Source organism: Sciurus vulgaris (assembly GCF_902686455.1).
Source record: "Sciurus vulgaris genome assembly, chromosome: 1".
NCBI lineage: Eukaryota > Metazoa > Chordata > Mammalia > Rodentia > Sciuridae > Sciurus > Sciurus vulgaris.
This window is the reverse complement of record NC_136461.1, coordinates 2,245,093-2,269,319: the sequence shown is the minus strand read 5'-3', so window position 1 is coordinate 2,269,319 and position 24,227 is coordinate 2,245,093. Positions and strand designations below refer to the sequence as shown.

At 62.3% G+C, this 24,227-nt stretch overlaps 1 protein-coding gene across 6 annotated transcripts in view; it reads right to left on the bottom strand.

Moving 5' to 3' along the window:
- Positions 1–24,227, bottom strand: part of TP73 (tumor protein p73) — a 52,787-nt gene that overhangs the window by 12,750 nt on the left and 15,810 nt on the right. For 3 of the 6 annotated variants that reach the window (XM_079101018.1, XM_079101019.1, XM_079101020.1), the window contains exon 4: positions 9,583–9,825. The exons of 1 other annotated variant lie outside the window; for it this stretch is intronic. In XM_079101018.1, coding sequence (XP_078957144.1) covers positions 9,583–9,825 — 243 coding nt within the window. Of the gene's footprint in view, positions 1–9,582; positions 9,826–22,392; positions 22,658–24,227 lie in introns of those variants that run through there. 2 more of the 6 variants (XM_079101021.1, XM_079101023.1) reach the window with 1 other exon arrangement.

The following is a 24,227-nucleotide window of genomic DNA, read 5'->3' as shown; positions in this document are numbered from 1 at the left end:
ATCTGAGTCCTGGAGCCCCTGCAAGCCCAGGTCGGGTGGGCCCGCGGGCCGCTTTGGAAGCCGTCGGAGGGGCGTCCCGGATCGGCTAGCACAAGGCGGTGCAGCCCCCACAGACCCGGTGGAGCCCCAGGGGGTCACAGGAAACCGAGGGACACGTGGCCAGGGCAGCGGGGCCGGACCCAGCGCGCGGTACGCCCCGCCCCGGGGAGGAGCTCGGGCGCCGGGAGCTGTCCCTGGTACCCGCGGCGGCGCCCGAGCGGGGCTCTCTCTGGAGTGCCCCGTGGCATCTGATGGACAGGTTCCGACCCCATCCAGCTCACGGGGAGGTCGAGGCTCCAGGACACTGCCCTAGGTCGTGGCCCCTTGCCGGCCTGCCCCCACCCGCCACCCCAACACACAGCTGCCAGCCCCACACCACAGGCTAGACCCAGAGTTGCCCACCGCGGCCCTCCTGGGTAGCTTCAGGAGGGATGCCCCTGGCTTGCCCTCGCCTGGAAGCATCAGGTGGAGACGCGTGGCTAGGGGAGGGAAGGACCCCTGGAGTGGAGTACCCCTGCTTTGTGCTCAGGGTGGAGTCTGAGGACAGTGTGTTGCAGAGGCCCTGGGTGGAGGCCCTGCCATGGGAGGTCGTGGAGAGGCTTCCTCTCTGCCTCCCCTGCCCCTGCTGCCTCTCCTTCCTTAGAACCGCTAGATGGATGTGTTTCAACAGATTCTGAGCTGATAAAATCTTATTTATCTTCAACTGTTGACACGGAGCCGCCTGGACTTGCCTGCTCGGATGCGTGTGCTTGACTGGCTTGAAGGAAATGGTTTGCCCAAACACTGATGCGCCTGTCCCTCCCAACACCCCTCCTCTTTTCCTCTCCTCCCCCACCCCACTCCAAGATGGACCCGGCCTGGCTGGGAGCCCTGGGCCTGGCAGGGCTGGTGTGGGGGCGGCAGGTGAGAGGGCAGGTGGGGGGCGGGCAGGCGCGGGGCTGTTAATTTCCTCGCACCCGCTCCCGGCAGCTGGGTGCCCGGCATGGGCAGGTTTAGGCAGGAGGACAGTGGAGAGGTGATAATAACTTGTCTGTCATTTTCCCAGGACATGTACCATCTTGCAAACCGCAAATACCGTTAACCAGCTTGGGTGAATCTGTTACAACAGATTCTGGAAGATGGGGCCTACGGTGGGGGTTTTATTTTTTTAAATGATTTTTTTACAGCCCACTGTTATCTCCTTTCTGTGTGCATGTGTTCAGAGCCACATCTTTCTCCTGTCTTGGACCCCTTTGAGGATCGCCCTCCCAAGGCCACTGGCCCTCTCCCTCTCCCGCGGGCAGCCAAGGGGCTGAACCACAGAACGCCACTTGAAGTCTGCTGGGCTCAGACCCCTCCCCTGGAGTGAGGAGCCCTTCCTGTCCAGGTGACACAGCCCTGCTGTGGCAGCCCCCGTGGGTACCTCCCGGTCTCCTCTGTGGCTCTGCCTCTTGTTCACGCACGTCTGCATCCAGCAGAGAGTGACTGGGAGCATGGCTGGGGGCCACCAACGAAGGTCAGGGAGCCCCAGCAGGGCAGGAGAGCTGGCCCTGCCCTGGGCAGCCATCATCCTGGGGGTCCATGTGCTGACCCCACATCCTGTTTCAGAACACCCTGGAGTCGCTCTCAGGTGGGACGTGCTGGGAACACTCGCAGCTGGGGCTCCAGGGAGGGCATAGGCCACACCCTGCCCAGCAAAGGGCACGATGGAAGGGACTGCTGAGCTGTTGGCCAGGGCAAATAGGGGGATAGCCAGGAAGCAGGCATAGGCAGCCTTGATCACCGTCCAGTCGACTCCTGTGGCTGGGGCAAGAAAGCCTCCTGGGCAGGGATGGGCCTGGGGCGAGCGGGAATATCCCTTAGGATCTGGGCAGCCTGCCCCACCTTGACCTGGTGACAGGTCCCAGACAGCGTGCAGGGGCCACATGGAGGACCCCGAGGCCTGGGAGACCTTGAGTGCTTCAGCGGGGCGGGGGAGCCATGGGTGCTATAGCAGGGCTTGGGCCTGCCCCGCCCCTCATGCCAGGCATGGCTGCCGAGGCAGATGTGACTTCTGTCCTGAGTTAGCATGAGCAGGGAGGGGTGCAGGCAGGTGCTGAGTGAGAGCAGGGTTGGTGCTTTGTCCCCTGTGCACGTGGGCAGCTGCTCAGGACTTGAGGCCAATGCCAGAAGCTTGACCAAAGGCAAACCAGGACCAGCCCAGAGGAGAGCAGAGGTCTGTGATCTGGGGAGAGCCAGGGGACAGTGCTGCCCCTCAACGGGCTCCAGGTTCCACTCTCACCCTCACGTCCTCCAGCTGGTTGTAGCAACCAGAGTTTTGCTTCCAAAAGCCGCCAGCTAAGGCACGGAGATCAGCACCGAGGCCAGGGCTGTGTGACCTTACACTATTGCGAAATACTTCTCTGGTCCTCATCCCTAACTCCCCAGCCGCTCTGAAGTGGTGGGGTCCTTTTGAACGATAATGGACTGACTGATCACTGGTGGCCACTAGGTAGCTGCATGGGGGCTGGTCAAAGAAAGATTGGGGAAGGGTCAAAACGCTGGGGCCTGCAGCCCCACCCCAATCCAGGAGGGAGGAGGGTGGAGGCTGTGCAGCAGCCAGTCATGCCTGCCTAGCACAGACTCCACCAGACCCCCAAGGGCAGGTTTAGACCGCTTCCCCTGTCACTCCTGGAGGTCCAGAGGGTGGTGCCCAAGCAGGGCAGGGAAGCTACGTACCCTTCCCCACACCTGAGCTAGGCATCTCTTCACCTGCATCCTTTGCGACAAACCAGGACAAGCCACCACCGTGCTTCCCTGAGTCCTGTGAGCCACTTGAGCAGGTGCTTGAACCTGAGGCCCTGGGGCGACAGCTGTGCTTGTGGTGGGTGGCTGAAGTGGTGGCAGCCCTGGGGACTGAGTCCTTGCCCTGCTGCCACCCACTGATGGCCTCCTGGCTGGTGGGGAGGGGTGTACCACGGCTCTTGGAGCCCTAGCAGTCCTAGAAGCTGAGTTTGGGTCCTTTCTCCATTGTAAGACCTCCAAGCCACACCCCCGGCCCCTGGTGACTGCCAGGTTTGATGGGTCCTGGGAACTGAGATCAGGTCCCACAAGCCTGGCCTCAGACACCTGAGTTCCATGTAACGTAGACAGGGAACAAAGCAGGACGTGGCTGCCGGGTGTGACACACGCTCTGGGCTGCCTTACATCCTGAGGGGCAAGTGGCTGGCAGGTGGGGGCCAGCCCGCCCTGGTCCTGCTGCAGAGGGCGTCTCCCTTAACATCTGTGGTGGGGCTCCCAGGAGCCGGTCAGCAGGGACCGTTGGGCTCTGCATTGATACAGTCCTTGCCACAGAGGGCCTTGTCAGGATCTGCTGGGATCATCCCACAAGGTGCCAATGAGGACCACCACCCTCCCTCTGCCCCCACCTGGTCTTACTCTAAGACCCAGAATCCCATCTGGAGACCCTGGATGGAGCGGGTAGCTGGGCAGTGTCCTGAGGACATGCACAGGCTGTCCAAAGGCCATGCTCCACCTGTCTCCCCAGCTGGGTCCACCCTCAGGCAACCCTCCCCACCCACTTGGTTCCTGATGTGGCCAGCAGAGAGCCCATCCCATCTGTCTGGCCAGCTGGAGGAGGCCACCTGCAGTGGGCAGTCCCAGGCTGGCCCATCCTCAGGCCACAGCACTGCCCGGCACAGGCCCAGTAGGGAGACTGGCCAACAGTCTGCTCTGCTCATCACGGGGAAGAACATGCTACTTGCACCCCCACCCTGGCCTGGGACTTGGACGAGACAGGAGCTGCCGCAGCCTTCTGAGCAGGCCTGGCCTGGCCGACTGGACCCAGAAGGATGCCCTGGGGTCAGCAGATGCCTTTTTCTCACAGGAAAATCCAGGGGCCTCCAGCTACCACCATTCTGGACAGTGGTCTTGGTCTGATGTAGGGGCATGGGTGGCCAGCTCCTTCCCTCAGGGCACTGTGGCTTCCTGGGATGGCCCTGGGTCTGGAATTGGCACCAGCTAGAGACAGCCAGAGACCAGGAGGGCAGGAGGCAGACGGGGCACACACGTGCCTATTTCCATTGTTACGGCCACAGCTGGTTGAAATCGAAGTCTTCACCGAACCTCTTACATATTGAGTGTGGCCCTCAGGGAAGGAGTGTTCTGGCACTGAACTCTGATCCCAAAGCCAGGTCTCAAAAATGGAGGTGGCCTCCATGTCAGCACCACCTCCTTCGCCCTCCCCAAGACCCAAGGGGCTCCGACGGGACCCCACCCTGCACAGGACCTGGGATGAAGGGGGTGGTGGCAGGGGCCACGGCGGTACAGCTAGGGTGGGCAAGCCACATGACCCTGGGCGTTAGGCCTGAGGGGATTCCTCAAGAAGCCTCTCACCTTGGCCTTCACCCAGAGCGCTGGCAACTTCTCCAAGGGCTCCTTTGCCCTCGGAGGCAGCGCACTGCCCTCAGCTTCCTGAACACCTGCCTCTGCCAGGGAGGTGGTGTCCTCACTTGGCCATGCTGCAGTCCCTGCCACTGTCTCCTTGGGAAAGGGACAGAATGCCCTCCCCCAGGGTGGGCAGGGCCAGGGACCAGGGCCAGTGGACTCTGGTGTCACCCATCCACACAGCTTGAGCGTAGCTTCCCAGTGCGACTTGACGGGATCCCAAAGTGACTTCCCCCACAGCCCTGTCTTGACCCAGAAGGGGCAGGAGCGCAGCAGCCTGGAGAGACTCCAGCCCTCGTTCACCTTCCTGAGCCCCACGGTCCAGGCCCGGGCCGGCAAGCCCCAGCCCAGCCTCAGCATCAGGTTCAGGGGAGTCCTGTGGCAGCCTCCCCACGGGGCTCTCCACCCGTGAGGCAGGCTGGTGGAATTGGGGTGCAGTGGAAGGACCCAGCCCACGGGACAGCACTGGGAGAGGTCAGGAGGACTGTCTGCAGGCCCAGCTGGTCTGACTCCTCACCTTGGAGGCTGGTCAACCCCAGAGCATCCCAATTATAAAGATTCTAGAGGACTTTGCATTTGCTGATTAAAACAAAATGCATCTCAGGCTTACAGTAGGCCTCTACCTTTGCCGTGAGAGGAGCTCCCGGGGGCATAGTCTACGCTTCCCAGGGCCAAGCGGGGGACCCCTGAGGGGCCAGAACCTCTGTCCTGTCGGTCAGAGAGTCTTGTGCGTCCCAGTCTCCCCCACAGAGCTGCACCGAGGTGGGACTGCAGGACAGGATGGCGGTCTGGGTGTGCCCAGAGAGGCTCCTGAGGTCGGGCTGCAGGGTCCAGCTGACCTGTCCTGGCCTGCCCTTTGGGAGCCTGAGTTCTTCCTCCGTGAGGCAGGAGAGAAGTGCCTGCTTCCCCAGGCCATGGGACCAGGGCGTAGCAGCCCTGCAGTGGCACGGTCAGCACTGAGTCAGAACCCAGATCCACACAGTGACCACAGCTTTGGAAACGAGGCTTTGAGAATGGACCTTTCTTCACTAAAGTGGGTCCTGGTCCTCCACATCCCTAAGCCCACTGGACAGAAGCCTATCTTCCAAGGGCCCCTGCTTCCCGGCCCTTACAAGAGTCCTGGTGTAGCGAGGTGGGGCCCCTCTGGCTGGAGAGCACTCTCAGCTCCCAGGACCAGGCTGCTTGTGTCCAGGCTGCAGCCAGGCCAAGTCCTCCAAGCTGAACTTCTCTGGCCTCACTCATGGCCTTCAAGGCAAGTTCTGTGACCTTTAGGACCCAGGGTTCTTCTGGCTGCCAGAGAGAGACTAGATGACCCCACCTCAGGCCAGGAGACGGGGCACTGACCCTGGCCAGCGCCAGAGCCGGGTGCTTCGGCGTGGGCAGAGCCCTGCTGCACAATAAGAGCAATCGCTGGGATCCCTCCCTAAGTGCTCTTGTTTCCCCCAATAATCCACATTTCATCTCCACAATAAACACTGTTAGGACTCTTCCCTTGGCTTCAAACACACATAATTGCTCCTGGTGCCAGTAAAAGTATTAATTCCACTTATGCATTCCATAAACTTTTAGGATAACGCAATTGATACCACAGTCGTGTTGGGACACCTCTGCTATTCTTCTCTGGCTTGCAAACCTCCGAGGGGCTGGAAAGTTTTCTCTGAATCCATTAGTGTTGACTCAGCCTCGTTCTCCCCAGGAATCCCTCCTCAGGCTTTGTGCTTCCCACCCGCCTTCCACAAGCTCCCCCAGGCGGGGGTCTGGATGGTGGGGGATCTCATGCCACACGGATCTGCTTGCCCCCCATCCTGCAACCCTGACCCCCCCCCACACACACACACACAGTCTGAGGGCGGCTGGGGTTATTCAGGGCCATGTCCAGGCCACTGGTTCCTCAGGATGCTCCCACCTGCGCACTCCCCCCATGCGTGCCTTCCCTACCAGCCTCCTGCAGCTGCCTCTAAGGCTGTAGCTGCCCCCAGGTGCCCACAGACGCCTTGTGGGGCCGGGTGTCCACCCACATGGGCCTTCTTGACAGAGCCCATCCCTAAACCTCCCAAACACCAAGGCAGACACCTGCCTGGCAAGGCGGAGCCGGGAGGGAAGCATCAAGCTCACTGGACGGCTTTCAGACACCCATCCTGTCGGCCTGCTCTGATGGGTGGCGGTCAGCAGGCCTGTTCTTCCTCTACTCGGGTGACCCCTGGGGCCAGCTGTCCACAACACTGCCAACTAATTGGGCCATTCCTAGAATAGGAGTGGACACAGGGCCCACTGCCCATGTCCCGACCCCCACCATGTCCAGCAAGGGCATGAAACCGGGACAAGAGGAACCGCTCGCCTCATCCTCGGCCCAGCCCCACCTGTCCACCTGTCCACTGAGCATCAGTGCCCACTGGGCACCAGGCCCTGGGCCACAACTGTGGCCTTTCCCAGTTTCTCTCTCCCCAAATCCCAAACGGGTGCTGAGATGGAACAAGCATTGGCCAGGACAGCTCAGAAAAGGACAGCTCGGAAACCCTGCTGGTGCCCCGGGTGCCAGGCCTGTTCTAAGAAGCCTGATGGACCTGCTCATTTGTCCCTTCTCTGCAGGAGATGGGGCAGCAGAGAGGTGAAGCGGCAGGAGGTCACAAGCAGACCTGGGAGGGGACCTGGACAGTGGCAGGTGTCCCAGCTCCACCCGTCCCACTTACAGTGATGGCCAGCCAAGCCATCCTCACCCGTCGCTGGTCCCTGTCACTGGCCACAGTCTCATGGCCGAACACTAAGCCTTCTCCAGCTGCTTGATCTGCCTCCTGGCGAGGGGCACGGGGTTGTGAGGATCCGGGGCAGCAACCAGAGGCCTGCCTGTGCGTGCCATGCATGTATGCACATGTGTGTGCTACCAGGTACACGTGTGCAGTGTGCCCAGCATGTGGGCTGCCCACGTCTGTGCGCAGACACGCAAGCCTCTGAGCCAAGGGCTGAAGACCCGGTGGTGCAGGAGCAGAGCCGAGGTCTGAGGGGAGCCAACGGGGTCGTGGACCCCGGAGCCCAGAAGCCCATCGCAGTTCCAGCACAATAGAGGCCAAGGACCACGTTAACAGCTGTGGCCACCTGGGGCCAGCGAGGGTGTTTTTGCTGATCTGGGAGAGGAACAAGGGCAGCAGTCAATGCGGAATTGTACTTGAGAAAAATATGAATTATCTATCAGTTACCAGCCAGCAGCGTGGCAGGGGCCGAGCACCGCGTGGTGCTGAGTCCAGAGCAGCAAGTCTGGGCATCGCCCACACAGCTGGGCCCCGGAGAGCTGAACGCAGTGCCTGCCCACCCCTCCCTGGGCAAGGGAAAAAGCTCTCGGGGGGTCTTTTCCCAGAGAGCCAAGGTGCCAAAATCTCATTATCAATGTTGGTCCCACCTCCACCCGCCGCACAGGGAGGGCTGGTGGGGCCCGAGCACAGACGGCAGCATCCTTGCTCTGGCTTGGCTCTGATGCTGGGCACCACATGGGGGCCGGCTTGGAGGTCACACCTTGCCCAACCCCTGTGGCTGGCCAGCCAGGGCTGCCCCAATGGCCAAAAGACCACCCCATTGGGACACTTAGGGCAGGGCAGTGGGACCAAACCAAATGTCCGTTGAACCCTGGCAGAGGATTGCAGAGCCTCAGGCCGGGCAGCCAGCAGAGGCAGCAGCTCCCGCGCCTCCTGAGGAGCAGCTCGGACCCTCAGAGGTGCTCTGAGCCCCCAGGGCGTGTGGAGACCCCACTGCATCCTCAAGCAAAGAGAGGTCAGGGAGACCCGCCTGCCACCGGGAGAACCCAAGGGATCCTTCTCCAGAAGCCACCAGCAACTCAGACGGACGACAGTGCCACTTAGGAGGAATGGGGACAGCCACCCAGGGGGAGAGGAGTGACGCGGACTCACCTGACTCTGGACTCAGAGGCAGGTGGCAGTAAGATTCTTGGGCTAGAGGTGTGCGGTGCCAGTGTCTCTGGCTCTCCTCACCAGCTCAGGTCACCCAGCTGGACCTCCAAGCCGGTGAGGAGCCTTTTGGGGAACAGAGAGATCTTTGGCAGCACAGCCGCCATGGGACAACCTCATCCAGGGGCACCGGGCACGAGGACCCTGTCGCCACAGTGGTGGCTCTGGTGGAGCCGCAGAGAAGCCCTGCTCTGCTCCGTGGCACACCCTGCCAGGATTCCGTTTGGCCCTGGTCAGGTACAGCAACAACCTGCAGACAGGAGACAGGCGCGAGGCTGGGGTCTGCAGTCACTGGCTGGATGGGGCTAGGAGCCCTGGACAGGTGCCTCGGTCCTGTGGTCCACTGGAGCCACAGGAGCTGGGGCGGAGCCTCCACTCAGTGATGGACCAGCAGCTGGGGGAGCCACTGTGGGAGGAACCCATCCCCAGAGCCGTGTCCCCAGCAACCTGCAGAGCCTGACCAGGCCACCTTGGCCTCCACTCTGCTCTCCAGCTCCAGTGGTTAGAAACACCGTCTGGGGCTCTCGCCCAGAGCCCGCTCACTATCTGCACAGCTCCTGCCTCAACTTCCTTGGCTGTAAAATGGGAAGGAGAACAGATTCCATCTTCTGGGTCACAGGGCAAAGCATCAGCATAGGCTGGCAGCAGAGTGGACTCAGGAGGCTACCAAGGTTGGCAAAAAGCACAAGGCCAGACTCTTCCCAGGGGCCCGGCGCGTGGCCCCCAGCCCTCAGCACCCTGTTCTCACCTCAACCTCCCTGTCCCATGCCAGTGCTCTGAGATGACATTCCAGAGGAGACGGGGCACAGTCCTAAGCCACAGCCAGCAGAGGGCCACGCTGCCCAAGGAGGCATCTCTGTGGACTCGGATGACCCTCGCAGCGGAGCCCCTGCCTGAGTGGGCCAGATGGCCTTGGTGAGACAGGCCTGCTCCTGCCCCTGCCCCTCCTGGAAGGACCACGTCTAACCCCTCTGGGGCCCTGGGGGAGGCTGGCTGACTCTGGCCAGCGTCCGAGGGGTGGGCACACATGGACTGCCCAGCCCAGAGACCCGCCTCCTGCCTGATGCTCCTCCCGGCTTGGGCCAGGTGGGAACCCGTGTGGACAGCCGGCATGCTCGGCCCTTCTGAGGTGCCCCGAGCAGGCCTCCCCATCCCTAGCCCGCTGGAAGCAGGGGCCACTCACCGTCCAGGTGGCTGACTTGGCTGTGCTTGACTGCTGGAAGGTGACCTCGAAGTGGTGGGGGCCGGGGTAGTCGGTGTTGGAGGGGATGACGGGCGCCGGGGACATGGCGTCAAAGGTGGAGCTGGGCTGTGCGTAGGGCGAGTGGGTGGGCACGCTGGCGGTGTGCTCCGGGGTGTAGGGGCTGGCCGGGGCCGCGCGGCTGCTCATCTGCTCCATGGTGCTGCTGAGCAAATTGAACTGGGCCTGGCGCGGGAAGGGGGAGGAGGGAGGGGAGAAACACCGTCGGCTGGGGTGGAAGCCCCAGCCGTCCTCCTGTCCCATCGGGAGGTGTCTTGTTACAGGAGCCTTAAAGGGCCAGCCGGTTCCAGTCATCCCAAATATTTCCTCGGGCCCCCACCCCTCCCCAACAGGCCACTACTTGTGTTGGGATAAACTGACATATTCACCTCGCCCGCCCCTCTCCATCCGCCTCCCTGAGTGCCAGGGTTCCTGGGGATCCACCCAGCCACCAGTGAGGAGGGATGGGGCTTTGCAGCTCGGAGTGGAGCTGATGGGGTGGGGGCTCCCTGCTCCCGATGCTCCGCTGTTCTCCGCAGGGGCAACCTGGGGTCCAGACGCACTCACCGGGCCCCCACTCTCAGCTCGAGGAAGCCCTGGCCCCTGAGAGCCAGGCGTGGCAGGCAGAACTGAGCACCCCTCTGGAGCAAGGGCTGCCGAGGCCCTGGGGCCAGATGTGGCCCTAGGTCCAGCCATCTAGGTGGGGGATGCATGTCAGGGGCTGAGCCGATATTCCCTTTGGTCCTCAGAGACCCCAGTAGCCACGTCCACTGGTTTCTGTAAGCTAGGCGACCTCATCTCCACCAGAATGGTCAGAGGAGCCTCCAAGTGGGGGGCAGCAACCCCACCCCCAGGGCCTCCTGCAGACCAGCTCCTCCCCAGGACCACCCACCTGAGGAACATGGACTGCGTGTGTGCTGAACAACACTCAGTGGGGTCCTGGGGCCTCAGGATGGACCAGCCTCCCCCAGGAACTGAAGAGTCCCGGGTGTCTCCATCCAGAGCAGACCTCCTGGAGGCCAGGCCCAGGAAGGCCTTTCCAAGTGCAGGGCTTCAAGCAGGAGGCAGGTTTGGGAGGATAATACTGAATGGCCTTGCTGGCCAGATTGGGTCCTGGCAGCAGTGGCTTAGATGCTCTTTCCCTTGACCCGGGTCACTGGTACACACTCATGCGGTCCTATCCACCGGCCCGTTACAGGCAGGAGGTTGGGGCCTGGAGGGCAGAAGTGACTTGCCCTGGGGGACCCAGCAGCCCAGGCAGGGGAGCTTAAGAACACAAAGATGGTGGAGACTGTGAAGGGGGATCCAGTGGGGGTCCCCTTATCTCTGTACCTCTCTTCAGAGAGGCCTTGGAACATCCCCAAAGGCCTCCCTTCCCACCATCCTGCCTCCTCCAAACTGGGGAAAAAACATGTTCCTGGACAATGGGTGGGTGTGGGCCCGTCCAGGGCTCCTGAGTCTCCCAGCGGGGCCTGGCATGGGGGTCCACCGGGCACCTCAGTCCACCTCTCCAAGGAGGGTTGGGCTCAATGACTCAAAGCCCCTCCAGCGCAGCCTGCACAGGAGGCCCATGTCCTCAGGAGTCCATGACTAAAGCCCTTGGCCCCCAGGGCCCCTGTCAGTCCTGGGTTTTGTCCCAAGTCCTGCACACAGGGGCAGCCTTGCATCTCTTGGAAATATCCCAGGCAGTCGGGAGAAGGGAGAGCTCTGTGGAAGGAGGAAGAAGGTGGTCAGGGGATGAGAGAGGGGCTGGGAGGGGACAGGGGCAGGTCACGCTTTCAGCAACACCATAAAGCAAGGTAGGGGCTTTCCTTGGGTGCTCCAGCTCCAAGATGGCCAGCTGTCACCCAACCGCCTGGTCCAACCCACACCCTGTCCTTAAAGGTGGCCACACAGGGCTCTCCTGGGAAGGTCTTGGCACAAGGCTCTGGCCAAACCTGCCAGCATATGGAACAGCCTGCAGGACTTGGGCCATAGTCCTGGGGGCCCCGCCATTGATGGGACAGTGTCCCCTCAGGACAGACCCTGCCCACCTCGCCAGTACCACCGAGGGTGACTGACTCCAGCTTCACATGCACTCCGAGAAGGCATGTTGGTAATCCTCAGCTCAGAGGTCATTGCTCCAAATGGCCAGGCCTGGCAACACCAGCTGGAAAGGCCCCCATCCCCCGGTCCTCTCCCATCTCACTCTGGAAGGTGTTGCTTGTGTGTCCCCTACCAGACTGGGAGCCAAGAGGACCCACATTGTCTAGAAGGTCCACCCGACACAGCATGTGGAATGGCCAGGATGAATCCTGCTGAGCTGCAGGTGTAAACCTGCCCCAATTTCCAAGACTCTGTGCCATGGAAAGTCAGACACCCCATCCAGAATTCCACATTTACACACAGAAACAATCCTAGTTTAGGTAAATAAATTATTAAATCACATCCACCTTTGAGCGTGGCACTAGTAACTGCACAGGTACACCTGGGCTTACATCTGGTGGTCATCCTTTGCATGCGGGGCCTGGGCCCAGGACTCCATGGACGCTAAACACCACCTGTATGTGCTTGACTCCTTACCCACATGGCCTGATGTTGCACAGAACCTGTGCACACACTGTAGGCTTTCCATCTTCTCTAGAGAAGTAAGACTAGTTTTTTTTTTTTTTTTTTTTTTTTTTTTTTGGGTGCTGGGGATTGAACCCAGGGCCTTGTGCTTACAAGGCAAGCACTCTACCAACTGAGCTATCTCCCCAGCCCCGAGAATTAAGACTAACGATGTGAATTCTGTGCCAACAGAAGTTACTCTGCACTGTTCAGGGAACAGAGGTGGGGAAAGCGTTCGTGCCCAGTGCAGAGCAGGCTGTCTCTGCTGCTTGGCACAGGAGGACTGTCCTCTCAGGTTTGCTGGAGCAGTGAAGGATCCATTCTCCTTTTGTAGAAGAATGAGCGAGCAAGCAATGAGGTGGCAGAGGTGCACTAAGCTGGCGATGCTGGGCATCTCCACGGGATGGGCCAGGAGAGCTCGCCCTGGAGCAGGACTTGAGCCGGCCTCTTCCACCCCAGCTTGGCCCTCTGGGAAGGGTCTTCCCTGCTAGCTGGGTGCTGGGCTTCCTCCCTCCTGCACTGGGAGCTCCCTGAGAGAGGGGCCCAGCCCAGCCTCCCTGCAGGTCACTCTGCAGGTGAGGGTGGGCTCTCACGCCCTGTCATCCCTGATGCTAGGACACCCTGGGCCAGCAGGGCCAGAAGCCCGTGCAGACCCATGACAACGAGGTTCATATTTTAACTTGCCCACATTCTTTCATGATCTGAGGACAGCGCCAAGGAATTAGTCACTGAACCAAGGGGAGAGGCGCTGATAGGATCTCCGCTGAGCAGCTCGCGGGAGGGAACCAGGCCTTCCAGCAGGAGGCCCGCCAGGCGGAGCTCTGCAAGACTGAGGAAGCGTCCTCTGGCCCACGGCAAGCCCGGGCCATCGCACTGTCGTCAGCGGGAGCCCAGACGGCCTCCTCAGCAGAGCCTCTCTGCAGCCTTTCTGATCTGCAGACCCCCAGGCTCCGTGACGCTTCGTTGTCAGGGGCCTCTGAAACCCCAACTCCCAGGAGCACTGGGCTGGCCCAGTAGACCAGACTGTCCAGTCTCCAGTCAATATGACCAAAGGGACACCCCGGCACACTCACCCTGCCTGGCCACTGTGCCTACTGTGTCCCCACTGGGTGGCAGAGACCCCCTGATTAGGAGGTGGAGGTGGCCTCCTCCTCCTGGCCCACCTCCTGGTGGCCCTTCCTTCCCTGATCCAGGTGTCCCCAGAGACCCTTCTCAAACTGCCTGCATGTCCTGCATGCTCGGAGTTCAGCCTGGGCCCTCCTGACTCTAGGCAAGCTCCGAAACAGAAGCCTCGCCAGGGAGGCCCAACCCGGCCGTCACAGAAGCCCAGAGGTCCCCCAGAACCAAAGGCCCCAGAAACCCAGGCGAGACACTCTTGGCAGTGGGGCGGAACCCGGGCAAAACCAGGGCTTTTTTGGTTTGTTTTGCTTTCAATAAGAACTCCCAGGATAGTGGGCTAATTAGGACATGCCCAGCCGGCGGCGCCCGCATGTGCCTACATGTGCTCACAGGGCTCCTGGGTGAGACCCAGGCAGGCCGCGAGGAGCCAGCAGGAGCCAGGCAGCAGCTGGTGGCCTTCCCTGCAGCGCGTAGGCCACTGATGCACCAGGCCTGGCTGGGGACCCCAGTGCCTGGGATAGGGGATAAGAACTCTGTGAGGGCTTAGGGAAAGCGGGGACCCAGGATGTCTTCCACAGGTCCCATCTAGAGAGGACGGGACCTCCCAGGGGCCCCTTAGGCCTCTGCAGGACCAGCAGCACCCCATGCGGCTTCTCAGGCTCCTCATCTGTTTGCTCCACAAATAGGCACCCTGAGCTCTCTGCCTTCTCCAAGGAGGAGGAGGCCGGTGGGGCCTGGGGCTCAGGCCTGGCCCTTAGGGTACAGGCAGCGTGGTGTAGCCCTGTGAGCCTGCCTTCTGCCAAGCAGGTCAGTCTTTTCCCAGCAAATTCCTCAGCCCCAGCCTGGGGGTCTCCCCTCTGCACTGGGCCCGTCAAAATGGGGGAAGCTGTCTCTCCTTGGCCACTCTCGGGTTCCCGGACCTCATCTCCTTTGACCCCCTGTGTCTCTGAGGTTGCCCTACGGAGGAGAGCGGGGAGCAGAGCCACACAGGAATGGGGAACTCCAGGAGGGCAGCCAAGGGTCCCTCCTGCCCCCTGGCCTGGCCTGCCTGGGAGCAGAGGGGAGTTGCGGGGAGCCTGAAGCTCCGATGCTGGATTCACCCACCCTTTGTCAGCTAAACTGGGCAGTTCTGCGGAGGGGCAGGCCTGGGTGGCCCTCCTCACTCGGGACCGTAGCTATGTGCAGAGCAGGGCTCCCGGGGGTGAGCAGGCCATCTCAAGAACAGACCCCTGGGAGGTGGCTTCTCAGGCAGGGTGGGCCCCTCTGCTCCCCAGTGCATCCTGGCACTGCTGGCACCTGGCAAGGAACTAGTGCTCAGCAGCACTTGTGGAATGAAACAGACCCTGAGACTCCCACATAGACCCAGAAAGCATGCAGCAGTGCCACCTGCCTGCCCTTCGGGAGCCTCTAGTGGACAAGGTCACAGCAGTGCTGAAGATGTTCCCGCAACCACAGCCTGAGGCTCAGAGGGTCCCCAGGGTCGGGCCCTCCTGCGGAACGCTGCAAGCAGGAGCGAGCACCTCCCTCAGTTCCCTCGGGCCTCCCCCAAGATGTGCCCATTTACAATCTGCTGTGGACCAAGCCCATCCCATGGTCCCAAGGTCCCCATGCTGTCCAGTCCTCCCAGGACTCCTGGGGTTCCTGTCCTGCTTCTCGGGCAGCACACACATATGCACAGTCATATCCTGTCCCTCCACCAGACGCTGGGTCTTCACTTGACCTCTCTGCCTTGGTTGCGTCCAGCTGAGATGGGGTAGTGCCCCTTATCTAGGACTTCTGTGATAGTGGCGTAAATCAATATAAGTAAAGACCTGAGAGCAGCCAGGTGCAGTGGTACGCACCTGTCATCCCAGCTACTAGGGGGCCGAGGCAGGAGAATCCTGAGTTCCAGGCCAGCCTCAGCAACTTAGCAAGATCCTGTCTCCAAACAAAATAAAAAGGGCTGAGTGTGGCTCAGTGGCAGAGTAGTTGCCTCGCTTGTGCAAGGCCCTGGGTCCAATGCATGGCACACAGTAGGCTCCCGTGCCCTCCCTGCCCATCACAGGAGGGCACAGGCCCTGGCAGAGCAGGTGCGTTTCTGAGAGGGGATCTCCCTGCAGAAGCTTTAAGGTCTCTGCAGACAGAAGGAACTAAAAGTCAAGTTCATTCCTGGATTTGAAACCCCCGGCAAGGGCCCTGGACCGCTTGGCTACTGTGCGCAGGACCTCACACCCTTCAGCATCTTCTCTCCACAATACAAGCTGCACTCCCAAGCCACATCTGGGCCGACGGCTGCTTCCCGACAGCCCACCGGGTCCCCAGCTCTTCTCCATTGCAACCTGTCAAGCCCATGAGGATCACATCAGGGAGCCCTGGGCCCCTAGAAAGGGAGGCTGTGCAGCGGCTTTGCTGTCAGTTTCCTTCCTGTTCCCCAGGCTCCCGAAGGAGCAGAGGGAGAACATTTCCAAAGCCCTCGCAAGGACGCAGAGAGCCCCAAAGCCACCTCACAAATCCCCACCCCTCGCAACCTCCCCAGGAGGCGGTGAGCAGTCCCAGACTCCCCTCCCTTCCCTGCACCCCACCCCTTCCTCCCCCTCCCTCTCTCCTGAAGGGTCCCCGTGCGCGTCCCACCTCGCTCCCTTCTCACCCAGTGGCCTTCCACCTGCAAACCAGCCTGGCCTCCCAGCTCCCTCTGCCTGCCCTGTGCCCTGCCTCCTGGGAGGCCGCTGAGTTGAGACCAGAGGGCACAGATCTGTCCTCCGTTACCCAGCAGGCACCTTCCCTCTGGTGGGCAAGTGCCCACCCCAGGTGGAGATCGGGAGACGTGGGTCTGAGCCCCGGTTTTACCATGGCCTGCATGTGTGTTCCCGTCCCTGTGCAAAACCTGGGTTGGAGTGAGGAAGGACCTGCTGTAGCCCTGGACACTAAGCTGGTCCTTCAGGGACCAGTCACAGGCCCCAATGCCATGTCCTGGCACAAGCCCCCACCCTGGCTCTGTCCGCTCCTCACTGGCCTCTAGCGTGCAGCTCCCTGGCTGGTTCTGCCCCACACCTGGGGCAGCAGCCCATGGCACCGAGTCAGTTCATCCACCTTCAGCCATGGCGTGGGGCAGGGGGGCCCAGACAGTGTTTCAGAGGCAGCAGCTGGACAGGGCTCTGGCCTGAAGGGTCTGCCCGGAGACTGCCCTCGTTGGGCCTCCCTGCCACCGGGGCTGGCTCTGCTCTGACCCCACACCAGAGGGATGGGGAGTCCGCGCCCCTGCTCATGGAGCGCCAGGCCCAGGCCGCAGAGGGTTCTTTCAGGAGGAGCGCACTCTTCAGGCTCCCTGCTCTTCTCCGTGGGCATGTCTGAACCTGGGCCCAGCCTCACCCCGGGGTGAGTGACTGACACCAGCCTGGCCCCGCAGGAGACAAGCCATCCCTCTCGGAGAGACCTCCATCCCGCCGGTGTTTCCCACAGTCTCTCCAGAGCCTGTGATTAAACGGATGGAAATGCCAACAAGACGCGGCTTGTGCTTGGGGGGAACGGCTGCTCCCTGAAAGCATGCGCACAGCACCCCTGCCCTCCGCCAGCAGGACCGACCCAGCCCTGTGAAGACCACGTGGAACTTCCCACACCTCGCGCCCGCAACATGTCCCCAGAAGTCCGCCCGGCCGCTGGGTGAGTGTCTGCAGGACCCACCCCAAGACCCAGGCCACCGCCCCACCCTGTCTCCACCTGCGCGGCCAGCCTGGGCCCGGAGCATCGCACTAAGTCTCCGTGGGGACTCCAGGCTGCACCCCACCCCAGGCTCTGCAGCACTGCCCATGATGGGCAGGTGTCCTGTGGGACTCTCTCTAACCACATAGACACCAGCCCTTCACCCTGGGCACAGGTGGGCTTCCGGGAAGGTGGGCCATGGGAGGCGTGGCTGCTGCTGGCCCCTCTCCCTCTGTCCCCCACTCCCTGGGTCAGCGCATGCCCCCTGCCCTATTCGCCTGTCTGTTCCTCCTTCAGGTCCTGCCTGCACCAGCTGAACACGCCCAGGCGGCCCCTCCCAGGCTCAGGTCAGTGGGTACCTGGAATGAGCGGCTGAACTGGGAAGGCGAACTATGCCAGGCAGGGCCCAGCAAGGGGAGGCAACCTCAGGTGGGCCACCAGCAATGGACTGCAGTGGGAAGGTGACCTCTAGGCCAGGAACCAAAGAGGAGGAGCAGGCAGCCCAGGAGCCAGGATGGGCCATGGAGGCTGAGGACAGAGGCCCGAGTCAGAGACATGGGTCCTCCCAGCCCAGCTCTCCGTGCGTGCGCCGCAGCTAATGAGCCCTGGAGTAGAGGGGCTCCTACCCGGGCACTGGGACTCAGGCCACCCCCTTCCCAGGTCCTTTGTGTCATCGACCCAGCCCCGGGGCCTTCCCACAGGCAGGAGGCAGAGGCGGCCAGAGCTCCTGGCGTCCTGCATGGAGGCAGTGAGCAAGTCAGCAGGGGCACAGGGGTGAGGGAACACCGAGGCACATGTCTGTCATCCCAGCAACTCAGGAGGCTGAGGCAGAAGAATCATGAGTTTGAGACCAGCCTCAACAACTGAACAAAACCCTGTCTCAAAATAAAAAGGAAAAGGACTGGGTGTAGCTCCATGGTAAAGTGCCCCTGGGCAAGGAGAAGCCTGCAGGCAAGAGGCAGGGGCAGGTGTGCAGGCAGGGCAGGGCTCTGGGACGCAAAGCTGTGGCCACAGGAAGCACCCTGCCACAGGAACTGGAGATGACCTCTGGTGGTCCCCAGGCCGGGCATCAGGGCCTGTGGCCGGGGAAAGAGCCGATGGCAGATACAGCTGGACTGCTGGGGACAGGCAGACAGGTGCTTGGAGTGAGAGCCACCCTCGGGTCTGTGGACAGACGCGGACCAGGTCCTGTGAGCCCTGGAATTGAGGACAGACGGCGATGGCCAAGTCCCCGCTCTGGTGTCTGATCTGGGGGTGGGCAGTGTGTGGCCTGGGACTATCTGGTGGCTGCGTAAGAGAAATGTGGGGGTCAGATCTGCTCTGGACTTCCTGCTGGCTGAGACCAGGCAAGGCTGCCTGTGTGGAAGACAAGCCCAGTGTGGGTTCAGGGAGTTCAGGTCCCCATGGGGGCCAGAAACTGCACCGGCCGCGGGTGGCAGGACCGAGTGTGCCCTGCACCTGGGCCGGGGCTCAGGGCTGGATCAGGCCCAGCAGGGTCCCAGCCATCTCCCTGTGGCCCACTGCCCTCTGCTGACCTGGCTGCGCCCCCCTCTCAGCACTGCCCCAGCAGCCCCTTGTCCTGGGTCTCGGTGACACCCTCTCCTGGCTCGGGGGCCGCCCCTCCCTGTCCCCTCCCACAGCTCTGCTCCCACCTGCTTCCCTCCCAGCGGCTCCACGCAGCCCCCACCAGCCACCCATGTCCAGGACTCCCCACAGTCATCTCCACACCCTCCTGCCCACGGAGCACCCACATCTGAGTGTCTCCTGCAGCCGGTGAGGCCCAGGCTCCATGCCCACCTCCCCCCGAGCCCTTCCAGCCACCACGGCAGGGCTGCAGGTGAAACCTCGAGCTTCTCCTGCAGTCCTCTCCTGCCCCCCTCTGCAGTTCCCTTCACTCGCTGTCCCAGGCCACTCCTTCTTCCAGTGCCCCTGCACCAGCCACAGGGTGCTCACTTCCCAGGTAGCTCATCGGCTTCAGAAGCCCCACACTGCCTGTCCTCTCCCACCTGTCCGTTTGTGGTGGCCCGGGGTGCGGCACAGGCAGCAGTCAGGTGAGGCTCAGGTCCCCTGCTTTGCCATCTCAGTCCTCGGGGTCACCCACACTCTGTCCTGCCTGCCAGCTCGTCCTGCTGGCCCCACACGAGGTGTCCACATCCCTCGCCTGCACCCACCCTGCCAGCCAGGGTGCCCGCTTCGGCCCTGCCCTCCTGTGGTCTGTTCTCACACTGCGCCTGGTCCTTCTGGAACCTCCTCTGCTGCACAGTCCCTTGCACACAACAGGTGCCTCTTAACTATTCTTGTTGCCCTGGGTAGCTTTCCCAGCTGGACCGTCCCTGGGGCCTGCCCAGAGGCTGTGCGTTCCATAGGAGCCGGGGGACGCCCTCTCCCACACACATCGCAGATCTCACGCTGTGCTCCCCGCCACGGGGACCTGACATTCACACTACGGACACCCCTGTGCCCGAGGGCTGAGAGCGGAAGGAGTCAGGCCCTGCTGGCTCAAGGCGGCCACGGTGATCATTCTGCAGCAGAAACACAGAAGGTGCAGAAGAGCCGGGGTTCCCTGAGCCACCCCATCTATCAGGATGCTGAAGCCCAGGCGGGGTCAGCGAGGGTGGCCGGTGAACCGGGAATCTGGGAAGAAGTGGAGAGTCCCAGGCACTGGGGACAGAGCCTGCTACAGTGTCTCCGTTGCTCATCTTGTGTAGGAACCCACATGCACAGCACTGAGCTCTGTCCTGCACTGTGCACAGGGCTCAGCACCCACCATACCTGGGGGGCCCAGCCCCATCCCACAGGCCCCCTGCCCAGGGGCCAGTGAGTGAGGTCAGCAGTAAGGAGCTGCAGACTCAGGGTGTGGTATCACTTGGCCAGAGCCACCAGGGACTCTCCAGTCCTCATGCCAGATAGGAAGGCAGAGAGCAAACCCAGAGCAGCAGAGGCAGTGGGAGGAAGGCCCTGCGAGCAGGGCTCCTCTGCACCTGCACCCAGACACACGCAGCTGGCCACCACAGTCACCCCAGGGCTCAGCACCAGCAGAGCAGGCTTCGGGTTGAGCACGTCACTCAGGAAACACTCAGCAAAGGTCACCAGTGACACAGCCAGCGGGCACCAGAGACAGAGCCCACATCCGAGCCCAGCCACGCTGGGCTGCCCTGGGCAGGACATCCAGCCAGGACTCCAACAGCAGCCTGCAAGTCACTTCTTCCCAAGGCAAACTTGCTGGGGGCTCCTGTGTGGCCATTGCCCATGGACCACGATGACAAAGGCTGACGGCTGGGGTGAAGTCCCCACTCCAGTCCTACTGGTTCATCTGGTGTAACACACGTGGGCAGAACGGTTTCCCAGTGTGGTCCTTCACACAGTGGGACAGGTCATACATACTCTCTCCGACACAGAAATGGAAACAGAGTCTCCCGCCCAGATTAGGATGACCCTGCTGAGCCCCGCACCCCTAGGGGTGGGGCAGTCAGGGCCCATAGTGGTTCTGGGCTCTGCTGGCCCTGCCCTTGGCACTTGGCCTGTGTGTCAGACGTGCTCCATGGACCCTCGCTGCAGAATGAGGCGTGCATGAAGGAGCAAGCCACAGCTGTCCTCAGCCTCGAAGAAGCAGAGCATGCAGGTGGCCACTGCTGGACCCCAGGGCAGGGGGCGGCAGCAGGTGGATGCCAGTGGCTCCCAGAGGGGCTCGTGACCCAGGACAGCGGGTCTCTACCTCCCACCACCTGCCAGGAAAGACGCCGTGCAACCGCTCAGCCTCGGTGCCATCCTCCCCACAGGGCAATGCCCACTCCATCAGAGGGAAAAGGGGGCACCGAGTCCCTAGGCTTATCAGCTGGCCAGCCAGGGCCAGCTGCACTGTCTGCAGTCAGAATGACGCTACCCCCGGGGGCTGTTTCCAACAAAACGTGCAGGTGGGTGGCAGAGGGCTAGGGGACACCCCCTCCTCACTGGGTTCAGATACAAAGTGGGGGCCGGGCATGCAGAAGCCAGGGGCCTCCAGATCCAAGTGCATGGAGCCATTGCCCAGGCCAGGCCGACTTTCGCTTTCTGAGCAACAGGCCACACACACACACACACTGCCACTCTTGTTGGGGGACACAACCACAGGCACACACACCCCTGACACAATGCACAACCACTGTCACTACGCAATGTGACCCACATGCCGAGTCACACAAGCACACCTGCACATGCGCCACACACCCAACACACCTACAGCACAGGCACACGCACACCCCGGCAACACACCTGCGTTCTCGCCTGCACATGCACCAGGTCCATGCCTGGCACGCACTCACACAGCCACACGCACTGCCGTGCCACGCTTACATGCACGTACATCTGAACCGCAGGCGTCCGCTGGCGTGCACGCTTACACAGACACACGGACACGTCCACACGCAGCTCTGGCCACACCGTCTGGAGGAGCGGCTCTCTAGACTCCCTGACCCCAGATCTGTGTGATTCTGCACCAACAGCTCCTGTCCTGGGCCAGCAGACCTGAGGACACATGCACTCAGTCCAACGCCCGCCGACTCTGCCCGATGCTGGTCTCCCACTTGGCGCTTGTACCAGCAGCCCCACTCCCTGGGCTTCCCTGAGGGGAAACGGCCTCTGCGTGGAGCAGCTGTACCCAGCCCTCTGCCTGCTCAATTAGCAGCCTGGAGCCTGCCTGAGCCTAGGGACCAGGCACGTCTGGAAATGAGCCCAGGTCCCCAGGGCCCAGCCCCCGGGGCTCAGACCTGGGGGCCAAGAACAGGCTGCAGTCCCTTCTCTCCCTCTGCCCGGCCAGCACCCCAGCCTGAGGGGGCAGTAGGAAGCCTCGGCTACACAAGGCAGGTCCTGGCCTCTGAGCCCACGCCCACACGGAGAGCAGCCCACGCCCAGGAGAAACAACTCCTGCTCAAATAAACATCCTCATCCCAGGTGAGGATGCCCTTGGGCCTGGGCTCAGGGTGGGGGGACAGCTTCACACCAAGGCTGGCAGCAAGGTGACCTCCAAGCATGCTGAGCCCCTGGTGGCAGGGACAGCCCAGAGCAGAGACACAAGCCCCAAACCTGAGGGAGCTTGCCTTGGTCAGACTGGCCCAGCCTCTGCCCAGCCAGTGGCCACTGACTCTCAGAGCCGCCTCAGGACGGACAGGCGGCTCCCAAGTCTGTCCACCTCCAGCCCAGGTCCTGCCTCCAGCCCCCTCAATGCCTCTCTTCCTGCTTCTGGTCACCCCAACTGGCAGCAGGCACCCGACCCGGAAGATAGCACAAGAAGACCCCTCTGAACCTGCACCATGGCAAAACCTGCCCGCGCCCCCCCAGAGGACGGAGCCAGCTCCCGACGCACCAGTGATGGGCGTCTCTCACACCTACCGTGGTGAGGTGCCTCATGGGGTCACCGACGTACAGCATGGTCAGCGCTCGCGAAACTGCACACGCTGGGGAGCCGGTGTGCCACGGGGCGAGGCATGGGTCTGGGTGGCCAGGGAGGGAAGGGGCAGAACAGCGGCCGCTGGGCAGGGGGGACCGTGGCTAGGGAGGCAGGAGCCAGGGATGCTCCGGAACATGTGGGCCGTTTGTTGGCATGTTGGCTGTTCCCATCTCCCTTAGTTCTGTCAACTGCTGCATCCAACAACAAAACCACGGCCCACCCCTTTATTCCTCATGACTATGCATCAGCACCGGGGCAGGTCTCAGCTTGCCCGGTGATGTTGGACCGCACCAAGGAGGCCGCGCGGGGGGAGCGGGCAGGCACGCAGGGTCAGTGGCCAGCTCCAGAGTGTGCCCCACCTGCTCCCTCGGAGCCCCGCCCACAGAAGGCTCTGGGGGCCACAGTCCTTACCCCGCAAGCAGTCTCTGTCCCCAAGCACAAGGGGCGAGCCCTGGCTCTTGAGACCTTGGTAGCCAAGGCTGGGCTACCCCAGGAGAGAGATGTTGCCGCCAGGCGTGGCGGCCCAGGCAAGCAAAACTCCCTCCTGCCCCGGGAGCTGGGGTCCATGGGAATCACCCCAAGGCTGTACTGAAGAGAAGCACATGGGGAGGTTTTTGTCTCTAAATCTCCAGGGAACCAGGGGACAGGAATGGCACACTCACGCGGTGAAAGGTGACGTCAGAGAACCCAGAGCCCCACCTGGCAGATGCAGTCTTGTCACCCTTGCCCAGCCCCAGGAAGCAGGGACCTGGCCACTACCACTAAAGAAGAGCCAGAGGGACCTCTGGGTCCCCATCACCGCCATGCGGCTCTCAGCACAGCGAGGGGCTTGCGGCAGCAGCCCCCGGGCCCTGAGCAGGACGGCCTCTCTCTCTGATGTCTGTCTCCATTCCATTTTAACCATCTCTGTGCAAGGTCTCCCTCCACAGAGGGGCCTGGATCTGCCCTGCAGGGTGTCCATGACAAGAAGCTTCATGGCACACAGAGGGACACTCAGCCTGCCCGAAGGACGGCGACTCCAGGCCCACGGCTAGAGCTGCAGCTTCTCTTCCGAACTTTCCTGTGGAATCCCAAACCACCTTCAGCCTCCCCGGAGAGCTGGCAACAGCTGGGCTTGGGCAGAGCAGATCAGGGCCTATGGTCACCCGAGGGGCCCGAGACTCGCCCCACCTACTGGTACACTGGGCTGGAGGACAAAGGATGGCACCCGGGAGGAGCCCCGCCGGGGGCTGGGCTGAAGCCCCGCTCCAGGCTCTGGGGTCCACAGAAGGGCCGAGAGAGGCCAGCTGCACCCTCTACGCCAGCAGCTGGGAGCGCCTCACGGGCAGGTCCAGAAGACGGAGAAAAGCGAGGCTTGGTTTGTGGGACAAGCACTCAGGGAGGACGTCTCCGGGAGACACACGCAGGGTCTGCAGGGCCCAGCAGGAAGTCCTGGTGCAAGTGGCAGTCTCCTCCCTGGGCAGGGCCTGTCCTCTGGCCTGGCCGCTCTTACAAACTCCCCAAGGTGAGAGCAAAGGGAGCCCCGCGGGGAAGGCGGAGGCAGCCTGCAGCAGAGCCCGAGGGGCCCAGAGACCCGCAGGAGCTGGAGCAGCACGCCCCACCTGCAGCCCCCCGTGCAAGCACCTTGGGCCTCTGCCCAGAGCACCTGCTTCCCATGATGCTCCCCAAGGCTCTGGCGGACTGGGTCAGCGGGGCTGGGGCCCCATCCCTGGAAACAGGGCCCCTCCCTGCACAGCCTGGCCGCCTCCTCTGGACCCCAGGTGCTCCCAGGGGCCCT